We start from the raw sequence: 22720 nt of genomic DNA, 5'->3' as shown, positions 1-22720 counted from the left end.
GGGTGTGGTGGCACATATCTGTAATCCCAGCTACTCGGGAGGCTGAGGCAGGAGAATCGCCTTAACCCAGGAGGCAGAGGTTGCAGTGAGCCAAGATTGTGCCACTGCACTCCAGCCTGGGCGACAGTGAGACTCCGTCTCAAAAAATAAAATAAATTGGGGTCATCCATACAGACTTTAAGATTGGGGATTTTACCTTTTAACTAAGTAGTTTTCTGTAGGATAATGAGGCTCTACTAGTGCTACTGCCAGGAAATTCAAGTCTAAGCCTACCTTAGTTCAGGGGACTTAATACAACATTAACTGGCGTCAGCTGCATGTTAGACCAGATGAATATGCTTGTGATTAATAAATCAGGGTAAAAATGGTAATTTCCCACCATCTGGTTTTTGGTGGACTTTTCTGTAGTTCAGTAGAGTCAGGTGTGTAGATTCGGGTAATCAGGCCCTGGGCAACTTCAAGTTCATTCTCTTGTTATTTCATCCAGGATTTGGCACCAGAACAGCTCCTTAACTGCTGAGGAGGAATGAAGGATGACAGGCACTCACAGTTTTCCTACTTCAGGGCTGACAGCAAAGGATTCCAGGCTTTAGGAAACTCAGACTGGGAAGCTCAGGGGAGATACTTACCTTGATTTAAGCAGAACCTGTTGAAGGGCAGCCCATCTTTTTTTTTTTTTTTTTTTTTTTTTTTTTTGAGACAGAGTCTCCCTCTGCAGTGGAGTGATCTCAGCTCACTGTAAGCTCTGCCTCCTGGGCTCACGTCATTCTTCTGTCTCAGCATCCCGAGTAGCTGGGACTACAGGTGCCCACCACCACACCCAGCTAATTTTTTCTATTTTTTTATAGAGATGGGGTTTCACTGTGTTAGCCAGGATGGTCTTGATCTCCTGACCTTGTGATCCACCCACCTCAGCCTCCCAAAGTGCTGGGATTACAGGTATGAGCCACCGCGCCTGGCCAGGGGCAACCCATTTTAAAAACAGTAGCGTCTTCCGTAGAGAGATAGGTTTCATTTGGAATGTATTAGGCTGTTCTTGTGCTGCTATAAAGAAATACCTGGCCAGGCGTGGTGGCTCACGCCTGTAATCCCAGCACTTTGGGAGGCCGAAGCAGGCGGATCACAAGGTCAGGATTTCCAGACCAGCCTGACCAAAATGGTGAAACCCCGTCTCTACTTTAAAAAAAAAAAAAAAAAAAAAAAAAAAAAAAAGCATGGCACCAGCCATCTGCTCAGTTTCTGGTGAGGCCTCAGGAAGCTTCCAATCATTACAGAAAGCCAAGTAGAGCCCAGTGTATCACACAGTGAGAGCAAGAGCAAGAGAGAGACAGGCTGAGTAAGGGGATGCCACACACTTTTTTTTTTTGTTTTTTGAGAGGGAGTTTCGCTCTTGTTGCCTAGGCTGGAGTGCAATGGCAATCTTGGCTCACCGCAACCTCCACCTCCCGGGTTCAAGCAATTCTTCTGCCTTAGCCTCCCGAGTAGCTGGGATTACAGCTACAGGCATGAGCCACTGTGGTACCACCCCTGGGCTATTTGTAACTTCTTATAATGCTAGTAAAAATAGTAATTTCTCTTTCCCATTTTGCATTTGTAATTAAAAAAAGTATTTGTCTTATTAAAATAATCAGTCTGGAGGAAAGGCTAGGATTTTGGGGGTGATAGTTTTTTTTTTGAGATGGAGTCTCACTTGTCGCCAAGGCTGGAGTGCAGTGGCACAATCTTGGCTCACTGCAAGCTCTGCCTCCCGGGTTCACACCATTCTCCTGCCTGAGCCTCCCGAGTAGCTGGGACTACAGGCGCCCACCACCACGCCCGGCTGAATTTTTTGTATTTTTAGTAGAGATAGGGTTTCACCATTTTATCCAGGATGGTCTCGATCTCCTGACCCCGTGATCTGCCCGTCTCAGCCTCCCAAAATGCTGGGATTACAGGCGTGAGCCACCGCGCCCAGCCTGGGGGTGATAGTTCTTATAACATGATACTGAAAAACACAGCCGGGCGCGGTAGCTCATGCCTGTAATCCCAGCACTTTGGGAGGCTGAGGACAGTGGATCACATGAGGTCAGAAGTTTGAGACCAGCCTGGCCAACATGGAGAAACCCCATCCCTACTAAAAATACAAAAATTAGCTGGGGGTGGTGGCACACCCCTGTAATCCCAGCTATTTGGGAGGTTGAGGCAGGAGAATCCCTTGAACCTGGGAGGCGGAGGTTGCAGTGAGCTGAGATTGAGCCACTGCACTCCAGCCTGGGCAACAGAGCGAGATTGTCTCAAAAAAAAAAAAAAAAGCAAAAAGAAAAGAAAAAGAGCGAAGAAAATCCAGTCTATGCATTAACCTGTTGGTTCATTTCCTTGTAACCTTGTAATTGCACGAGTGTTGTCTGATATCATTTGAGCAAGTTGCCAACTCTAAGGTTCTGCAACCTGAAAATGCAGTGCAGCTCCTGGGGAGGGCGTCTGTACCCCTGGCTGGAGGCTCTCAAACAGAATGGACACCCTCACTGTCAGAGCTGTTGGGAGGACTCAGGCAGTGGATGGGGGTTCAGACTAGATCATGTCCAAGGTCCTTAAAAACCGCAAGGTGTGTAAGATGCAGTAAGATGGCTGCAAGTAAGATGCAGCCAAAATGATTTAAGGCAAAACTCCACAAACAAAATAGACAAAAACCATCAAGGTGAAACAGAAAAAAAAAAAAAAAGCTTGAACAGGTAATTAGGAAATTCAACAACTAAATAATCTGGTTATTAAAGACACATTAATAATTCTTGTAATTGATGCAGGTTTTCTTTTTTCTACAGACTACTATTATTTTATTCTTGTCTCTCTGGAAAATGAAAAATCCATTAGTTTTTCTCTTTTGCTTTTACCCAGAAATTAAAGGTTGGTAAGTGGTAATTAGCATAGCTCCTGTCAAAGCCAATTGCCTCATGAGGACCGACATTTGACTTAAGTTGAAAGAATGGAATATGGCTAATGTAAAGTTCGTTAGTTCCAGCTGCTTTCTTTGACATTCTTTTCTCCTACCACGAGAACAGGCATGCCCTGCTCTCTCTTGCTCCTATTTTTAGACGTATTGCTGCGCTCCTATGTGTCTATTCTACAAGGCTGGAGGCACAGTGGTTATAGGGAAGGTAAATGGTAATGGGACAATATGTTTGTGACCACGTTCATTACACATCTGGGACAGAGTTCGCAGATTAAGGTCTTTGCCCTACTGACTCTTTGATAGAGGACTCCAGCACCCCATCTGTCTGCCCCTGAGAAACAAGAGAACCACTCTCCACTGTCTACTATATGTTAGGTACTAGGATTTTTCTCATTATAGCACTTCATTCCTTTCTTGGGGGGGATTGGATTATTTATTTTGGGACAGGGCCTCACTCTGCCACCCAGGATGGAGTGCAGTGGCACGATCACAGCTCATTGCAGCCTCAAACTCCTGGGCTCAAGTGATCCTTCTGCCTCAGCCTCCTGAGTATCTAGGATTACAGGCATGTGCCACTGCACCTGGCTAATTTTTATTTTTTAAATTTTTGTAGAGATGGGGTCTTGCTATGTTCCCCAGGTTGGTCGGTCATGTGGTACTTCATTTAGGCCAGGCATGGTGGCTCACCACCTATAATCCCAGCACTTTGGGAGGCCAAGGCAGGTGGATCACTTGAGGTCAGGAGTTTGAGACCAACATGGTGAAACCCTGTGTCTACTAAAAATACAAACAAACTTAGCCGGGTGTGGTGGCAGGCACCCGTAATCCCAGCTACTCTGGAGGCTGAGGCAAGAGAATTGCTTGAACCTGGGAGATGGAGGTTGCAGTGAGCAGAGATTGTGCCACTACACTCCAGCCTGGGCGACAGAGCAAGGCCTCAAACAAAACAAAACAAATATAGCACTTCATTTAACCCTTTCAAGCTTGGAGACTTTGACTAACTGAGAGGTTAGACTCAAGCCGGTTTGTCTCACTCCCACATCCACAGGACATTTTCCATTATCCACCCAGTTCAACCGCTTGGTGGGCTTGCTTCAAGTACAGAATACCAACACCAACGCCCAGACGAGTCAGCGAACACTCTGTGTGTCTGACAGAAATGAAATATTCTGGCTGGGTGTGGTGGCTCATGCCTGTAATCCCAAAACTCTGGGAAGCTGATGTGGGAGGATTGCTTGAGGCCTGGAGTTTGAGACCAGCCTGGGTAACATGGTGAGTTTTAATGTACCCTGGATTTCCTAGGAATGTGCTACTTTGTAAATCAAGGACAGACACATTTACTGTTCTGGGAAATCCTATTCCCAAGGGCAACGCTGCTGACGGTGTTTGAGCTGACAATCCCCGTGCCCCATGTGCCAGTCAGCCTCTGTCGGATGCACAGCGATTCCGTGTGTAAGTGCAAGCATCTGAGAGTGAAACACACGCCACTTTATTGGAAATTATTTTCCTTTTTGCCCTGAAATAGTACATTTGGGGCATTATACTGATGCTTCTGTATGAGTGTAGGTAGCTTATCAGCGGTGGCTTCTATTAAAGGATAATTAAGGAGGCATTACAAAATAAGCTATAAAAAAGGAAATGTTGGGGCGAGAGCCAATGGAGGGCATTAGTAAAGGGATGCTGAGTAGAAGATCTAAGCCCTCCTTGAATCACAGGAAAAGGAAACAGTTGTTTTTGTTCTATTTAATTGTTTTCTGTATCCCCATCTGTATCACTTATTGTGATAATTTTTTTTTTTTTTTTTTTTTTTTTTTTTTTTTTTTTTAGACAGAGTCTTGTTCTGTCACCCAGGCTGGAGCCCAGTGGCAGGATCTCAGCTCAGTGCAATCTCCACCTCCTGGGTTCAAGCGATTCTCATGTCTCAGCCTCCCGAGTAGCTGGGATTACAGGTGCCCACCATCACGGCCAGCTAATTTTTGTATTTTTAGTAGACGGGGTTTTGTCACGTTGGCCAGGCTGGTCTCAAACTCCTGACCCTCAGGTGATCCATCTGCCTCGGCCTCCCAAAGTGCTGGGATTACAGGTGTGAGCCACTGCGCCCGGCCTATTGTGACATATTGTGATATTTATTTATTTTTTTTTGTGACAGTGTCTCACTCTGTTGCAGGCTGGTATACAGTGGCACAATTTCGGCTCCCCTCCACCTCCACTTCCTGGGTTCAAGCAATTCTCGTGCCTCAGCCTCCCAAGTAACTGGGACTACAGGCATGTACCACTACACCCAGCTAATTTTTTATAATTTTAGTAGAGACGGGGTTTCACCATGTTGGCTAGGCTGGTCTCGAACTCCTGACCTCAGGTGATCTGCCCACCTCGGCCTCCCAAAATGCTGGGATTACAGGTGTGAGCCACTGCGTCTGGCCTATTGTGATATTTCTTTACTTAATAACTAGCCAATGAATCTCTTAATAGTATTCTGTTTTCCGCTAAGCATGCATAAAAAATGGTCAAATAAGTCCATGATAACTCATCACCTTTCCCCTGCAAGGAGTGTACTGTAGATTACCAAACCTGCAGAAGCCGTCTGTATGGAGACAGGAGGAGGACAAACCAGGATTGCTCTGCTTCACACCCAGAGACTTGGAGTCGCAGCATGTGGAAATTGCTTTAATGATCTTTTATACCCCCTGCTGATAAAGCAATTAGAAAACTGAAGAGTTTCACAGTGGTGAGATATAATTTCACAATACTGAATTAGATATTAGAAATGGACTCTCTGTATGTCCCTATGGTCTACAAGCTTAATATGTATCTTTAAACAAACAAACAAAAAAATTCATTAACTGGAGAAACAAGTTTGTGGCCATAGTCAACACTCTATAATGTCACCATCTTCACCACTATCTCTGCTTAAAATTCTGCAGTACTATCTTCAGAATATGGATAATGAGTTGGAAATATGACCATTTCTTTTCACTGCCCTTGATAATTACCTTTAAAAAAAAAAAAAAAAAAAAAAGTAGGGTCTTACTCTATCATCCAGGCTGGAGTATGGTGGCATGATCAGCCTTGAGCTCCTGGGCTCAAGCGATCCTCTCACCTTAGCCTCCAGAGTAGCTAGGATTATAGGTCAGTACCACCATGCCTGGCTATCTTAAAAATTTTTTTTGTAGAGACAGGGTCTTGCTATGTTGCCTAAGCTGACAATTACTTTATTTAAAAACTTTTTTTTCTGGCCAGGGATGGTGGCTCACGCCTGTAATCCCAGCACTTTGGGAGGCTGAGGTGGGTGGATCACCTGAGGTCAGGAGTTTGAGACCAGCCTGGCCAAAGTGACAAAACCCCGTCTCTACTAAAAATACAAAAATTAGCCGGGCATGGTGGCACGCGCCTGTAATCCCAGCTGCTCGGGAGGCTGAGACAGGAGAATCACTTGAACCTGGGAGGTGGGGGTTGCAGTGAGCCGAGAGTGTGCCACTGCACTCCAGACTAGGTGACAGAGTGAGACTCCGTCTCAAAAAAACAAAACAAACAAAACTTTTTTTTTTTTTTTTTTGCGATACGGAGTCTCGCTCTGTCACCCAGGCTGGAGTGCAGTGGTGCGCGCTCAGCTCACTGCAACCTCTGCCTACCGAGTAGCTGGGATTACAGGCACCCGCCATCATGCCCGGCTAATTTTTGTATTTTTAGTAGAGACGGGGTTTCACCATATTGGCCAGGTTGGTCTTGAACTCCTGACCTCATGTGATCCACCTGCATCGGCCTCCAAAGTGCTGGGATCAAAGGTTTGAGCCACTGTGGTGCCTGTCCTTTTTTTTTTTTTTTTTGAGACAGAGTGTCACTCTGTCGCCCAGGCTGGAGTGCAGTGGCATAATCTCGGCTCACTGCAACTTCTGCCTCCCCGGTTCAAGCAATTCTCCTGCCTCAGCCTCCCGGGTAGCTGGGACTACAGGCTCCTGCCACCACGCCCAGCTAGTTTTTTGTACTTTTAGTAGAGACACGTTTCACTGTGTTAGCCAGGATGGTCTCGATCTCCTGACCTCGTGATCCACCCGCCTCGGCCTCCCAAAGTGCTGGGATCACAAGCGTGAGCCACCACACCCGGCCTGGCTTTTTTTTTTTTTTTTTTTAAACATGTTCCATATGGGGCAGGGCTAAATGTTAGGCAGTACGCCCATAATCACCGCCAATTACTTTTTTTTTTTTTTTTTGAGACGGAGTCTCGCTCTGTCGCCCAGGCTAGAGTGCAGTGGCGCAATCTCAGCTCACTGCAAGCTCCGCCTCCCGGGTTCATGTCATTCTCCTGCCTCAGCCTCCCAAGTAGCTGGGATTACAGGCACCCGCCACCATGGCTGGCTAATTTTTTTTGTATTTTTAGTAGAGACGGGGTTTCACCGTGTTAGCCAGGATGGTCTCGATCTCCTGACCTCATGATCTGCCCTCCTTGGCCTCCCAGTGCTGGGATTACAGGCGTGAACCACCGCGCCCGGCCAATCACTGCCAATTACTTTTGAACAGAGAACATCATATGTAATCAGAGGAGGCGGGATATTGTTGGTGCAGCTATATCATTCAAAATTGGCAGAAGTCGTGAAGCTGGTGGGGTTAAAAAAAAAAAATTCGTGGAAGGGCATATGTTGACACCTGGAATAGCTTCTCTGGAAGGTGTTCTAAGGCAGGGGGTAGAGTAGTACATAGGTAGTCAAATGATGAGGCTGAGGGTGTCTACCAATATCACAACGCCACAGAGCTTCCTTGGCACACTTCCCACTGCTGCTATGTGGGATCCTGTCTGGCTCGCTTAGGATTCTGCAGGTCACCAGGTCGTGAGGCCTTGCTTGCTGAGATGCTCCGGAGAGAATGCAAGCTCTGCATCTGCTGCAGGCGCAGGGCGAGCTCCCGCTCACAGGCCTCTTGAACAGTCTCCGTCTTCTTTATGTCCCAGTTCAAGGCAACAGCCAGCGCTTTGGGGTCTTCCTTGGTAACCAACTGCAGCAAGAATAAGAACCCCTGAGAACTGGGCCTTCTGTGCGCCTCTCCTGCTGCTCTCCTGACTCTCTTTTGGGGAGTGCGATGAGGCAGTATCCGTTTATGTTACCTCTTTACACTGAAATGCCGGGTTTCCTTTACCATTAATTGCCACGGGCTTTTTGTTTTTTTGAGACGGAGTCTCGCTCTGTCACCCAGGCTGGAGTGCAGTGGCACTATCTCAGCTCCCTGCAAGCTCCGCCTCCCGAGTTCACGCCATTCTCCTGCCTCAGGCCCCCGAGTAGCTGGGACTACAGGTGTCCACCACCACGCCCAGCTAATTTTTTTGTATTTTTTTTAGTAGAGACGGGGTTTCACCGTGTTCGCCAGGATGGTCTCAATCTCCTGACCTCGTGATCTGCCTGCCTTGGCCTCCCAAAGTGCTGGGATTATAGGCGTGAGCCACCGCACCCAGCCTGCCATGGGCTTTTTTAAGACAGAGTTTCACTCTTGTTGCCCAGGCTGGAGTGCAGTGGTGCGATCTTGGCTCACAGCAACCTCCACCTCCCGGGTTCAAGCGATTCTCTTGCTTCAGCCTCCCACCACCATGCCAGGCTAATTTTTGTATTTTTAGTAGAGATGGGGTTTCACCATGTTGGTCAGGCTGGTCTCGAACTCCTGACCTCAGGTGATCCACCTGCCTCGGCCTCCCAAAGTACTGGCATTAACAGGCGTAAGCCACTGTGCCCGGCCAAGCATGGGCCTTTTCTTACAACACCAACAGGAGGAAGTCCTTGGAAAGTTTACTTGAAGCAACTCTAAGGTCCTCCACCTTCAGGAAATTTAGCCAAGCTCAAGTCAACAGTTTCCTTCCCTTCTATCTACAATAGGGAGGTACTTATGACAGGGACAAGGACAATGAATCAGAAATAGCACACCCTGGCGGGTTCCCATCCTCAAGTTTTTAGTTCCCTGGTCTTAGCCAGCAGGCGACGATCCCCTCAAGTTTGCCTTTTCCTGTGACATTGACAGACCTCAGGACGGACTATAGATCTTCTTTGACCATGGAAAGACCCAGAAGCCATCTCAGAAGATTGGGCCCCGCTATTCCTCCCTGTCAGGAACAGTCATTTCATTACCAACCTTGGACCAAAGTCTGTTTAACGATCTGAGGAAGTGTATGCATTTTTCTTTAAAGCTATTTCGTTTAGATTAATGAGATTTTTGCAAATGCTTTGGCATATAATAGGCAAATTGGCAGCTAGGATTCACAGTCTGCAGAGGTGAACAAAAGGGCCCACACGCCTCTGCGCGATACTACTACATCCCAGGGCATGTTCTCCTCTGTAGCTCAGTGACCCTGATTTCCGCCCACCTCCAAATTCTGACTAGATAAGCTCAGCTCTGGAGCTGGCTTCTCCCTCAGTGCAGTAAGGATGTGGCTCGCCAGTGCAACGTCCGAGGAGGTCTCTCTGCTGATACCCGTGTCTACTGCATCCGCCTCCTCACCAAAGGCAGCTTTGGACTCTGCAAAGGAGACACGAGACAGAGATCAGATGTGGTGTGACCATACAGCCACATGACCAACTAGCCAGGCAAGAGAGAAACGTGCCCTTCCTGCATCCAGCAGCCGTGGCTTCAGTGGCTCTGGCTGCATCACAAATAGCGTCCTCCTGAGGGACGCCTCCATCAGCCCTGAATTCTCAGAGTAACTCTGCCTGCAGAGAGTCCTACCTTCCTGCTTTGACAAGAGGCTGCCCTCTTTCTCCAAAGCCTGGAGGTACAGCTGCAGGAGCTGCTTGGACTGACGCACTTCCTCTCTTTGGTCAAGCACCTGCTGGAGCGTGTGCTGTAGCCGCTGGACGGTGGCACAACTCTGATGTAGTTCCTGAGCCAGGTCTGAGCAGGGAGCGTCAACAAGCATCTAACAAACAAACATAGACGCTTAGAAATCTACAAGGACTTCCTGACTTTTCTTTTTTTTTGAGACGGAGTCTGCTCTGTTTCCCAGGCTGGAGTGCAGTGGCGTGATCTCGGCTCACTGCAAGCTCTGCCTCCCGGGTTCACGCCATTCTCCTGCCTCAGCCTCCCGAGCAGCTGGTACTACAGGCGCCCGCCACCATGCCTGGCTAATTTTTTGTATTTTTAGTAGAGACGGGGTTTCACCGTGTTAGCCAGGATGGTCTCGATCTCCTGACCTCGTGATCCGCCCGCCTCGGCCTCCCAAAGTGCTGGGATTACAGGTGTGAGCCACCGCGCCCGGCCAATTTTTCTAATTTTCTTCTAGTGTTAAACTTGGGAAGAAGGGTCGAGTGTAGTGGCTTACACCTATAATTCCAGCACTCTGGGAGGCTGAGGCAGGAGGACTGCTTGAGCTCAGGAGTTTAAGACCAGCCTGGGCAACATGGTGAAAACCTGTCTTTACCAAAAATATAAAAATTCACCAGGCATGGTGGAGTACGCCTGTGGTCCCAGTTACTCGGGAGGCTGAGGTGGGAGGATCGTTTGAGCCCGGCAGGCAGACGTTGCAGTGAGCTGAGATTGCACTGCTGCACTCCAGCCTGGGTGACAGAGCTAGACCCTGTCTCAAAACAAAACAAAACAAACCAAAATAAAAAACACCAAGAAATCATTTCCTCAAAGAGGCCTTCCTCCGTGTTCCAATCTAGAGTAGCCTCCATCACTCTCTGCAAACCACCGTCTGATACGCTTTCCTGTTGTTTTCTGCCTCCCTTCATCAGAATACAAGCACCGTTAGAGCAGAGACCGTCTGGCTTGTTCGCCACTGCACGCCCAGTGCATAGAACAATGACAGGCACAGGATGGGGCTCAATAAATATTTTGTGGGTCAAACACAGAGGCTCATATCAATAATCTCAGCACTTTGGGAGGCCAGGGTGGGAGGACTGCCTGAGCCCAGGAGTTCAAGACCAGCCTAGGCAATGTGTGAAGACCTCCTCTCTATAAAACATTAATTAATTAATTTTTTTTGAGACTGAGTCTTGCTCTGTCGCTAGGCTGGAGTGCAGTGACGTGATCTCGGCTCACCGCAACCTCTGCCTCCCGGGTTCAAGCTATTCTCCTGCTTCAGCCTCCTGAGTAGCTGGGATTACAGGCACATGCCATCATGCCCAGCTAATTTTTGTAATTTTTTGTTTTTTGAGACAGAGTCTTGCTCTGTCTCCCAGGCTAAAATGCAGTGGCGTGATCTCTGCTCACTGCTACCTCCCCCTCCCGGGTCAAGTGATTCTCCTGCCTCAGCCTCCTGAGTAGCTGGGATTACAGGTGCTTGCCGCCACACCTGGCTAATTTTTATATTTTTAGTAGAGACGGGGTTTCACCATCTTGGCCAAGCTGGTCTTGAACTCCTGACCTTGTGATCCACCCTCCTCGGCCTCCCAAAGTGCTGGGATTACAGGCGTAAGCCACCGTGCCCGGCTGTATTTTTAGTAAAGATGGGGTTTCACCATGTTTGCCAGGATGGTCTTGATCTCTTGACATCGTGATCTGCCCACCCCGGCCTCTCAAAGTTCTAGGATTATAGGTGTGAGCCACCGCGCCTGGCTTTATTTATTTATTTATTTTTGAGATGGGGTCTTGCTCTGTTGCCCAGGTTGGTGTGGTATAGTCATGGCTCACTGAAGCCTTGACCACCTGGGCTCAAGTGATCCTTCCGCCTCAGTTTCCTGAATAGCTGGAACTACAGGCACACGGCACCACACCTAGCTAATTTTTGTAGAGACAGGGTTTTACCATATCAAACTCCTGAACTCAGGCAATTTGCTCACCTTGGCCTCCCAAAGTGCTAGGATTACAGGTATGAGCCACTGCACCTGGCCTACAAAAATTAAAAAAAAAAAAGAAAAAATAGCGCAGTGTGGTGGTGCAAGCCTACAGTCTCAGCTACCTGAGAGGCTGAGGTGGGAGGATGGCTTGAGCCCAGGGGGTTGAGGATGCAGTGAGCTATGATCATGCCACTGCACTGGGTGACAAAGCAAGACCCTGTCTCAAAGAGAAATTTTCTTTGAATGAAAGCATACTGTTTTTATCCCAATCTTTTTTTTTTTTTTTTTTTTGAGACAGAGTCTCGCTCTGTCACCCAGGCTGGAGTGCAGTGGTGCGATCTTGGCTCACTGCAAGCTCCACCTCCTGGGTTCAGGCAATTCTTCTGCCTCAGCCTCCTGAGTAGCTGGGACTACAGGTGCCAGCCACCACGCCTGGCTAATTTTTTGTATTTTTAGTAGAGATGGGGTTTTACTGTGTTAGCCAAGATGGTCTCAATCTCCTGACCTCATGATCTGCCCTCCTCGGCCTCCCAAAGTGCTGAGATTACAGGCGTGAGCCACTGCACCTGGCCTATCCCAATCTTACTAGAGAGAAAACACAAGGAGAGAAGCTAAGCTACTGGTTCAAAGTCGTGGTGATAGTGCTGGGATGTGAAGCCAGCTACTCCAACGCTACATTCTCTAGCAGGGCATCCTTGACCCCAGCATCCACCTAACTAGGTTTAGGGTGGATCCCAGGCATTTGTATTAAAAAAAATAATCTGGCTGGGCGCGGTGGCTCACGCCTATAATCTCAGCACTTTGGGAGGCCGAGGCGGGTGGATCACTTGAGGTCAGGACCAGCCTGGCCAACATGATGAAACGCTGTCTCTACTAAAAATACCAAAATTAGCTGGGCGTGTTGGTGTGCACCTGTAATTCCAGCTACCTGGGACGCTGAGGCAGGAGAATTGCTTGAACCCGGGAGGTGGAGGCTGCAGTGAGCTGAGATTGCACCACTGCACTCCAGCCTGGGCGACAGAGTAAGACTGGTGTCTCGGAAAAAAAAAGAAAAAAAATCCACAGGTAATTCTGCTTCATGACGAGGGTTGAAAAATTACTCTTGGTGAGAATGAGAAGATGAAAAATCTTAGTTGTAATTTAAGAATTATTTAAAAATTAGGATTAAAACAAAGAAATTGCTATGGCAAGTATAGAAGCTAAGAAGGTGCTGGGGCGGGGGGCAGAGGCCAGATGAACATTGTCGCAGGTTGTGGAGGAGGCTTTACCTGGAGGTCCTCCTCTGATAGGAGGATGATGCTGGACAGATCTTCTTTCAGCTGCCTGGCCACGTTCTTCCACTTCAACCCTGCCCCACTGTCTGTTTCATCTACATCAAAGGACTCTTGGGAAATCCAAGCTGTACCTCCATCTGACATATGGGAGAAAATGCCAGTCACAGAACAACCTGAAGTGCTGTTTTCACCTCCTCCCCCAGCACACACAGGCCTCTTGAGGATCTAGATTAATTTCAATGGGAAAGAAGCATCTTATCTCAAGGATTCACAGGAGGGCCAATATCCATCCAAGACCTTGATTTCCCCTCTTCTTTCATCTTTTTTTTTTTTTTTTTTGAGACAGAGTCTCACTCTGTTGCCCAGGCTGGAGTGCAGTGGCACGATCTTGGCTCACTGCAACCTCCACTGCCCAAGTTCAAGCGATTCTCCTGCCTCAGCCTTGCAAGTAGCTGAGATTACAGGTGCCCACCACCATGACCAGCTAATTTTGGTTTTTTAGTAGAGACGGGCTTTCACCATGTTGGCCAGGCTGGTCTCAAACTCCTGACTTCAAGTAATCCGCCCGCCTTGGTCTCCCAAATTGCTGGGATTACAGGTGTGAGCCACCGTGCCTGACCCTCTTTCATCTTTATCTCTGTGGGCAACGGCTCTGTATTCTTCCACAGAAAGAAGCCATTTAAACCCAATGTGTGGTCACACCTACATGGAATCCAATCATACTTCCCTTTCTGGTTTCTGTGTGTCCAGGTGTGTCCTGTTTTTTATACGAAAATGGTCATTTGTGCCAGCATTTCTCTGTGCTTGGGGATTGGTCCCTTCTTTAACTGGGGGAGCTGTAGCCATCGATTGCTCTCCCTTAGGCCTGAGTGCAAAGGTGGCTGGTAGGGCCACTGCTGTAGGATGACTTCCTCAATTTTGTGGCATACTTCAGGACACTTTTTTTTAAGTCCCTCCCTAAAACTAATCCCCCTCTCAAGACACTTCTTGATCCTTGGTCACCAATGTTAGTCCCCTTTCTGTCTCCTGTGATGATGATGATGGCAGGGACAGGTAACATTTATTGAGTCCTTAACTATGTGCCAGGTAAGATCTAAACGCTTCGTATCAGTGGTTCTCAAGCGGGAGCAATTTTGCCCCCCAGGAGACATCTGACAATATCTGGAGTCATTTATTCTTGGTTATTACAGTTGTGGGGGGAGGTTCGTAACATCTAGGATGCTACTAAACACCCTATCATACACAAAGCATCCTCTCCACAACTCCAGCCCCAAATGTCAACAGTGTCATTGAGAAACCCTGGTTTGATATGTACTATATTATCTTTACGACAATCTTAGGGGACAGGTTCTATAATTATGATGTCAACAAGGCACTGAGAAGTTATGTAATTTGCACAAGGTCACCTGGCTAGTAAATGGTAGAGCCGGGATCCAGACCTCAACAGCCGGACTGCAGCCTACAGCACTGAGCTCCCTGCCAGGCTGCATTTTAGTTGCTGTCTGTCCATGAGTTAGTTGAGAACTGGGCCCATGTCTCATTCATCTATTTTTTTTTCTTTTTTTTGAGACAGAGTCTCGCTCTGTTGCCCAGGCCGGAGTGCAGTGGCACAATCTCAGCTCACTGCAACCTCCACCTCCCAGGTTCAAGCAATTCTCCCGCCTCAGCCTCCCAAGTAGCTGGGATTATAGGTGCCTGCCACCATGCTCAGCTAGTTTTTGTATTTTCAGTAGAGATGGGCTTTTGCCATGTTGGCCAGGCTGGTCTCAAACTCCTGACCTCAGGTGATCTGCCCACCGTGCCTGGCCTCATTCATCTTTATCCCCAGGACTCAGCACCATGTCTGGCACATAGAAAGTGCTCAGTAAATATTTGTTGAACAAATGCTTAAAAAGCCAGACAAATGGCAATTGTCTGTGCAGTGAAAGTAATCATGACGGATGCTGTACTGCATAGGCCGTTTTATATATGGCTAGAGTTTCTTACCTGAATTGTTGTATGCCCATTTCTCATTATTGGCCAACGCCACAAACTTAGTATTGGAAGGTAGACACAGAAAGTAATCGTCATCATCCACTATGGTGCCATCCTCTGCCAGGACCAGGGTGACTGGTGTCAGGGACTTATCAATGGCCAGAATGTCACAGGCTGAAAAGAAGAAAATATTTGGCAAATGACAAATAACCATAAGGAAATTACATCTGTCCCTGCATCTCAAGTATGTATGGCTCCAGAGCTGAGCTGAACTCCTGGTAGGTAATAACTAGAATAACAATCATCACTTCTAGCACTAATAGAACACTCATCACGTGCCTGATTCTGTTCTAAGTGTTCTTTTCTTTTTTTTTGTAGCAGGGTCTCACTCTGTTACCCAGGCTGCAGCGCAGTGGTGTGATCTTGGGTCTCACTCTGTTACCCAGGCTGCAGTGCAGTGGTGCGATCTCGGCTCACTGAAACCTCTGCCTCCCAGGTTCAAGTGATTCTCCCGCCTCAGCCTCCCGAGTAGCTGGGATTATAGGCGTGCACCACCATGTCCGGCTAATTTTTGTATTTTTAGTAGAGACGTGGTTTCACCATGTTGACCAGGCTGGTCTCGAACTCCTGACCTCATGATCCAACCGCCTTGGCCTCCCAAAGTGCTGGGAGCCACTGTGCCCGGCCCTAAGTGCTTTTCTTTCTTTTCTTTTCTTTTTTTTTTTGACACATAGTCTCACTCTGTTGCCCAGGCTGGAGTGCAGTAGTACAATCTTGGCTCACTGCAACCTCCCCCTCCCGGGTTCAAGCAATTCTCTGCCTTAGTCTCCCGAGTAGCTGGGATTACAGGCACTGGCCACCGTGCCTGGCTAATTTTTGTATTTTTAGTAGAGATGGGGTTTCATCATCTTGGCCAGACTGGTCTGGAACTCCTGACCTAATGATCTACCTGCCTCGGCCTCCCAAAGTGCTGGGATTACAGGCATGAGCCACTGCGCCTGGCCTAAGTGCTTTTCATATACAGTATTTAATCTCAAAATAATCCTGTAAAGTAGGTACTTTTATTAGTTCTGTTTTATAGATGATGAACCCAAGGCTCAGAGAGGTTAAGTAACTTGTCCAAGATCACACAGTAAGTGGCAAAGCTGGGATTTAAACCCACAAAGTCTGGCTCCTGAAAGTATGTTTACTCCAGCTACTCCACACTGATGTATGGTAGGTATTTGAGTTTTTACTGGAATGAACAACCAATCAAAGTCTGGTTTGATTCCTTGCAAACAAGCAGTCTCTCATTCATTTACTCAATTTTCCTTTTTTTTTTTTTTTTTGAGACGGAGTCTTGCTCTGTCGCCCAGGCTGGAGTGCCCAGGCGCTATCTTGGCTCGCTGCAAGCTCCGCCTCCCGGGTTCATGCCTTTCTCCTGCCTCAGCCTCCCGAGTAGCTGGGATTACAGGTGTCCACCACCACGCCCGGCTAATGTTTTGTATTTTTAGTGATGGTCTTGATCTCCTGACCTCGTGATCCGCCCGCCTCGGCCTCCCAAAGTGCTGGGATTACAGGTGTGAGCCACCGTACCCAGCCCTCAGTTGTCCTCTTAAATTCTCCTACGTGTAACAAATGTCAAAAAATATACCAAAAAGGCCAGGTGCAGTGGCTCACGTCTGTAATCCCAGCACTTCGGGAGGCCGAGGCGGGCGGATCACGAGGTCAGGTGATCGAGACCATCCTGGCTAACATGGTGAAACCCCGTCTCTGCTAAAAAACACAAAAAATTAGCTGGGCGTGGTGGTGGGCGCCTGTAGTCCCAGCTACTCCGGAGGCTAAGGCAGGAGAATGGAGTGAACCCGGGAGGCGGAGCTTGCAGTGAGCCGAGATAGTGCCACTGCACTCCAGCCTGGGTGACAGAGTGAGACTCTGTCTCAAAAAAAAAGAAAGAAAATGCTTTTTGTTCTTTACAGTATCTTCCTTAGCAGCTTCTTTTCTAACCTATGGGAAAGTATAAAAGAAGTGGAAGCTTCTATCAGTAGCTTTTCATATTATTATCATCGGCCGAGAGGCTTTCTCCAGGACAGGTCTGTACTATCCCATTTAGTGACAGCAATGCTTCAAATACTAACGGGACTGGAGTGATCAGAAATAGCCAAGAGACTACAAATATCCTTCAGCGGTGTTGTCTACCACCCAATAGAACAGCAAGGCATGTATGGGCTGGACTGCAGAGAACACCAGCCTCTGTGCCACGCACATCCAGCCAAGGCACTGAAGGGGAATTAGAAGTAAAGTAATCTAACGTCAGGAAAAAAATACATAAATGCTTATACGCAAAATCCATGTTACCAAAGCATTTATAATGCTTTGGCTGTTCATGGGTCTCTGAAAATTTCCATATGATTTCTGTTGGTGACTGAGAGGAAGCAACTGTGCCCTCTGACACACACTGTGACTACATGCCTGGGGCTGGCTCACACATTTAACCTGTAAAACTTCTCTGGGTAAGCAATTTGTTGCTACCGGCTAATAAGACTTGCAAGTCACTTAAACATATCATCTTATTTGAGAGAACCAACAATCCTTTGAAGCAGGGCTATAAATATTATACCCAATTTACTGATGAGAAAACTGAGGGTTGAGAGCTGGTTAAGTGCAAGGCCAAGCAGCTGGTAAAGGTATGGGGCCGGGATCGGAACTTCCGTCGGCTCCGTCACTTACAACTCACGTTCCTTGTCTGGACCTCCAGAAATGGTCAGTAGCAGCTCCCTCTTTCCTGCATAGGTTCCTGCCAGAGCGGACGGTGGAAACCCCTCCCCACCCCGCCGTGGGCTCAGGTGGGGGTTCTTGTACCACCTGAGTGTGCCGGAGTGGCAGGAACCCAGTGGGGTCCGTTTGGTCCAACATCGAAGTGATTTCAGGCAAGAGACCTAAGGCGAGTCTGGCTTAATTTGCACATTGCTTCCTGGCTCTCTTCCCACCACCGTGGAGTCTCACACGAGATTAATTACGCTCAAGCGCCTTAAATCTGTAAATCGCTATGCCCACTCCGACCATTTCTGTCCCAAGGCTCCACCCGAGCTATAAGAATCCCCAAGTCGCCTCTCCTGACCCCGCCTCGCCCCCGCCGGACATCCTCCCCGGCCTTGGCTCCCCCACACCCTCGCCCGGGGTCCCGAGCCAACCCTTGCTCCTCAGGTCTTCGAGGCAGGAGGCGGCCACGCCGTGCTGTTCGCGGCTGTAGTTGCGGCGCAGCAGACACGGCTTTAGAGTCCGGATCTCGCCAGATTCTGGTACCCCGGCTTCCCCGGTCACCTCCATCCTCTACAAGGTGGGACCTGCCCGGCTTCGAGAAGTCGCGGGAGGCCGGAGCGGCGGTCCTTCTACTCGACCCCCTTCCGCAGCCTGCCGGGAGATGTAGTTCGCTCCGCAGCAAATCACACGTGAGACCAGGGCACGCCGGGCGATGTAGTTCTAGTTGCCGCTAATCACGTGTGGCGTCGAGGCATGCCGGAGACTGTAGTCTCTGGGTTTAAAGCCGCTTTCGTTCTATCGCGCGATTCAGCCTAGGAGTTGTTTTTACCTTTTAGGAGCTGCATTCGCGCGTTCATAAATAAGGCCAATAGAGACTTATTTTGCATGAAGATGCACACGCATGTATACTGTATTGAATTTTTAGAGCATTCCTATTCGCATATGAGATGCATAATGCTAATACAGACACCCGCATGTTTCCGCCCATTCTATTTCCTGCTTCAACTGTGCAAATTAGTTTGGAGTCTCAGAACAAAACGCTTAAATAAATATAGTAAGCATTAAAGTCTCAAATGCATCGGGGAGGAAAGGGGAAATGCGAAGCTCGGCACTGTTGGAGATTGTTCAGATGCCTCTTGACAACATATTCATCTTTGTTTTAATACTGCTACTATGGAAAAGTTTGTTTTTTCCTCCTGAAAAATAAACATCTAAGATTAAAAGAATAGTAATAAAAATGATCAAAAAGTTCCTCTCTTAAAAGAGGGCATTTTACGTAAACTAGAAGTAATTATCTGCTCATATTTATTCATTCGTGGGACACCTTCCTTCCTCGTTTCTTTTTTCTTTTTTTGAGACAGCGTTTCGCTCTGTCTCCCAGGCTGGAGTGCAGTGGCGCGATGATGGCTCACTGCAGTTTTGATCTCCTGGGCTCAAGCAATCCTCCTACCTCATATTTTGTTTATAAAAACGTGGGTAAGGGCCCCGGGGGCGGTGGCTCACCCCTGTAATCTCAGCACTTTAGGAGGCCGAGGCGGACAGATGGTCTGAGGTCAGTAGTTTGAGACCAGCCTGGCCAACATGGTGAAACCCCGTCTCTACTAAAAATACAAAAATTAGCCGGGCGTGATGGCGCACGCCTGTAGTCCCAGATACTTGGGAGGCTGAGGCAGGTGAATCGCTTGAACCCGGGAGGCGGAGGTTGCAGTCGGCCGAGATCGCACCATTGCACTCCAGCCTGGGCGTCAGGAGCAAGACTTCGTCTCAAGCAAAAACAAAAACAAAAGCAAAAACAAACAAAAAAAACGTGGGAGAGGAAATTAGATATTATCTCAAGAAAAGTTTAGGCATTTAAAACAGCGTTTAGTAGGAGGAATTATTAATTAAGTCATCCCTTTTAAGCAGTCTATATTGATCGAAACACAACTATAATAGGAGCTGGCGGTTAACTGTAATGTATGTATCCTTTTTCATATAATTTCATTTTTTATTTTCTTATCTTATTTTTAGACAAGGTCTCGCTCTGTCGCCCAGGCTGGAGTACAGTGGCATAATCATAGTTCACTGCAGCCTCAACCTCCTGGGCTCAAGGGATCCTCCTGCCTTGGCCTCCTAAAGTGTTGGGATTACAGGTGTGAGCCACTGCTCCCGTCCAATATTTAATTTAAAAATCTAACAATTAAAAAAAAATCTAACAATTCAACCAGCGTAAAATAATGACGTTTTGTAGAAGCCTCTTCTCTTCAAAATGCCCCCTTTTATGTTCTCCCAATAGACCTGCACACTTATCTGAGTCCTATCCCCATAATACTGTAATTGTATGTGTGTTTGGCCTGGGCGTGGGAGTAGCGATTGAGTCTTGAATGTTTTTATTTCAAGGCCTACCAAAGTCCCTAGCATATAGTAGGCACTCAAAGAATGGAACTGATGTCTAAAAATTAATTTCCAAGTTTCTTCGCATTCCTCCATTGGCAAGTCCCTAAATGTGCCCATGGCACTGTGGGGATGGGCAGAGATTTAACTCAATAAGAATAATATGGGCCGGGAGCAGTGGCTCACTTCTGTAATCCCAACACTTTGGGAGGCCGAGGCAGGCAGATCACCTGAGGTCGGGAGTTCGAGAGCAGCCTGACCAACATGGAGAAACTCCATCTCTACTAAAAATACAAAGTTAGCCGGGCATGGTGGCGCATGCCTCCAGTCCCAGCTACTCGGGAGGCTGAGGCAGGAGAATCGCTTGAAACCGGGAGGCGGAGGTTGCGCTGAGCCGATATCGCGCCATTGCACGCCAGCCTAGGCAACAAGAGTGAAACTCCGTCTCAAAAAAAAAAAAAAAAAACCAGAATAATACACATATAACAACGCAAAGAAGATACAGACTTGGGATCTTCCTGGAAAGCAGACTTAACGGAAACTATGCAAGGTGACCCGCACACCCGGGCTCCACCCTCTGCCCCAGTCCCCCACATCGACAGGCTCTGTTCCGGCTACCTTAGTCTGGGCGGGAGGGCGAGAGCGAGGGCGCCTGGGAGAAACCTCGCCCAGCGGCGGTTGATTAGTCAGGCCTCAGAAAGATGGCGTCCTCGGAGCAGGCAGAGCAGCCGAGCCAGGTAAGGGGAGTGGGACTGCCCCGCTATGCGGCGGAGACCCCGGCTGGAGGGGGCGCTCAGCATAAGGCCGGGAGCCGGGTAGGGACCCCGAGTCTCCGAAGCTGGGGACCCGGACCTCTTGCCCCCTCCTGAGCCCCGCCCCTCCCCAGGTCCTCCCCACCCGGCCCCTCCCCCGGTGACCCCTGTTTGACCACATTCCGGAGCCCGGGCTTTGGTGTTTGGCTGTGCCCCCAGGTCCCCACTTCCCGCCTGCCAGCACCTCTGGTCCCACTTGAGCTTGGCGGGGAGGGTGACGGGACCCTTGGGAAGTCCCCAGCCTTGAGCTGCGAGGGCTTGAGAAGGAGAGGATAGATCGTTCCCGGCTGTCCCCTCCGGGGAGGGGCCTGATTCCATTAGGGTTCGCCCTTCCTCACGGCCTCAGTCTCCTGGATCGGTTGCCACCCTCTTCATCTGTAGTCACCTTTGCGCTTCTCTGGTCAAGTTGGATAGTCAGAAATAATCTAGTCGAGCCCTCTCAGTGCGTTGATAGGAAAGGGACGCACTGTGAATAACAGACGCCACCAAGCTTTTGGCTGAGGACCCATCCTCGCTTCCCTGGGTTTGGTTTTGTTGGCCGAGGGCTCCGCTCTACCTTTTCACCTGCAGATTCAGACAAATCCCACTCCAATAAGGGGACCATAAGGACCAGTGTTGACGCCTGTGCCTCTGCGGTCGGGAGGCAGTGGATGATAAGGCCTCTGAAGGGGTTTATAGTCCAAAGGTGGGGTGGGGTGGGGTGAGGAGAAAAGGGCTAAGAGACATCTTACATTTAACTGCGTATGTGCTGTCATGTTGAGGACAAATTACATCTATTATCTCGTTTAGTGTTCACTACAACCTTTATGAAGTGCAGGCTACTAACCTCCATTTCACAGAAATGAATACTAAGGGTTTGTGACATGCCCCAAATCGTGTGCTCTGCTGAGCCTGTATTGAACCTGTGTGACTCCACTAGTCATCCATACATTTTTGAGTTTAGTTAGGATTAGAATGAAGAAGAAGAAAATAGTTTCAACTTGGGGCCTCATTCCTCCTCTCCCATCTCCTTGAAGCACCTCTAAGAGTTTTCAGCAACTTACTAGTATTTCACTTCCTTTAGAGGCAGAAGACCACCACTTAGTGTTTCTTACTGTCTTATTCTGCATGTCTGTTACAGGAATTGCACTTAAAGGAGTTGGTGTGTTCCCCCATACCAGTTTCTATTAGCAGTGTGAATGATTCAGGAAGAAGATGTCTTGATTGTAAAACATGGGAGATAACAAGGACTGATTCTGGCCTTCTCACTGTCAGGTGTTCTGGAGTTTGGCAAGTGTCTTGAGAGGAGGGCCTCTCCTTTCTTGCCTTACCACATTTAGTTTGCTGAAATACTAAGGCATCTTGGGGTCTGGGTTTCTCCGAATTGTTTTGTGTTAGGAATGCCCACAGGCTGGGATTGAAGGGTGTCCTCAGTTCCTGATTCTTTTTTTTTTTTTAAGACGGAGTCTCGCTCTGTCATCCATGCTGGAGTGCATTGGCACAATCTTGGCTCACTGCCTCCCGGGTTCGAGCGATTCTCCTGCCTCAGCCTCCCAAGTAGCTGGGACTACGGGTGCCTGCCACCACACCTGACTAATTTTTGTAATTTTAGTAGCGACGGGTTTCACCATGTTGGCCAGGCTGGTCTTGAACTCCTGACTTCAAGTGATTCGCCCGCCTCAGCCTCCCAAAGTGCTGAGATTATATGCGTGAGCCACCGTGCCCGGCTCTGTTCCTGATTCTTATAGGACATTTAATTTGCCAGTGCTGTAAACAGTACTAAAAATCTTGCCACTTGGAGCCATTGTCATGCCCAAGGATTCTTTTGGTTTTGCAGGTTTGCCCTCTCTGTATATGTATTTAATAGAAAAGGATCTAAAGTCC

At 48.3% G+C, this 22720-nt stretch overlaps 2 protein-coding genes across 5 annotated transcripts in view; one reads left to right on the top strand and one right to left on the bottom strand.

Annotated features, from left to right (window-relative positions):
• Nucleotides 1-5581: 5581 nt before the first annotated feature.
• On the bottom strand, nt 5582-20919 carry DFFA (DNA fragmentation factor subunit alpha). Of its 2 annotated transcripts, XM_009235357.4 has the most exons (7): nt 20664-20919; nt 18104-18868; nt 14943-15104; nt 12951-13093; nt 9632-9821; nt 9273-9424; nt 5582-7918 (listed from the first exon to the last, which is right to left on the bottom strand). In XM_009235357.4, exons 2-7 carry the CDS (start codon nt 18237-18239, stop codon nt 7706-7708), a joined length of 996 nt encoding a protein of 331 aa, XP_009233632.2. In that variant the 5' UTR covers nt 18240-18868; nt 20664-20919; the 3' UTR covers nt 5582-7705.
• The window catches only part of PEX14 (peroxisomal biogenesis factor 14), a 157652-nt gene continuing 155598 nt past the window's right edge, over nt 20667-22720 (top strand). For 2 of the 3 annotated variants that reach the window (XM_024253254.3, XM_024253251.3), the window contains exon 1: nt 20667-20782. In XM_024253254.3, coding sequence (XP_024109022.1) covers nt 20747-20782 — 36 coding nt within the window. In that variant the 5' untranslated portion in view covers nt 20667-20746. Of the gene's footprint in view, nt 20783-20839; nt 20861-22720 lie in introns of those variants that run through there. The other variant, XM_024253256.2, reaches the window with a different exon arrangement.

Source organism: Pongo abelii, chromosome 1, assembly GCF_028885655.2.
Source record: "Pongo abelii isolate AG06213 chromosome 1, NHGRI_mPonAbe1-v2.0_pri, whole genome shotgun sequence".
In the NCBI taxonomy this organism is placed as follows: domain Eukaryota; kingdom Metazoa; phylum Chordata; class Mammalia; order Primates; family Hominidae; genus Pongo; species Pongo abelii.
Note: the sequence above shows the minus strand (reverse complement) of the source record. Positions and strands in the feature narration are given on the sequence as shown.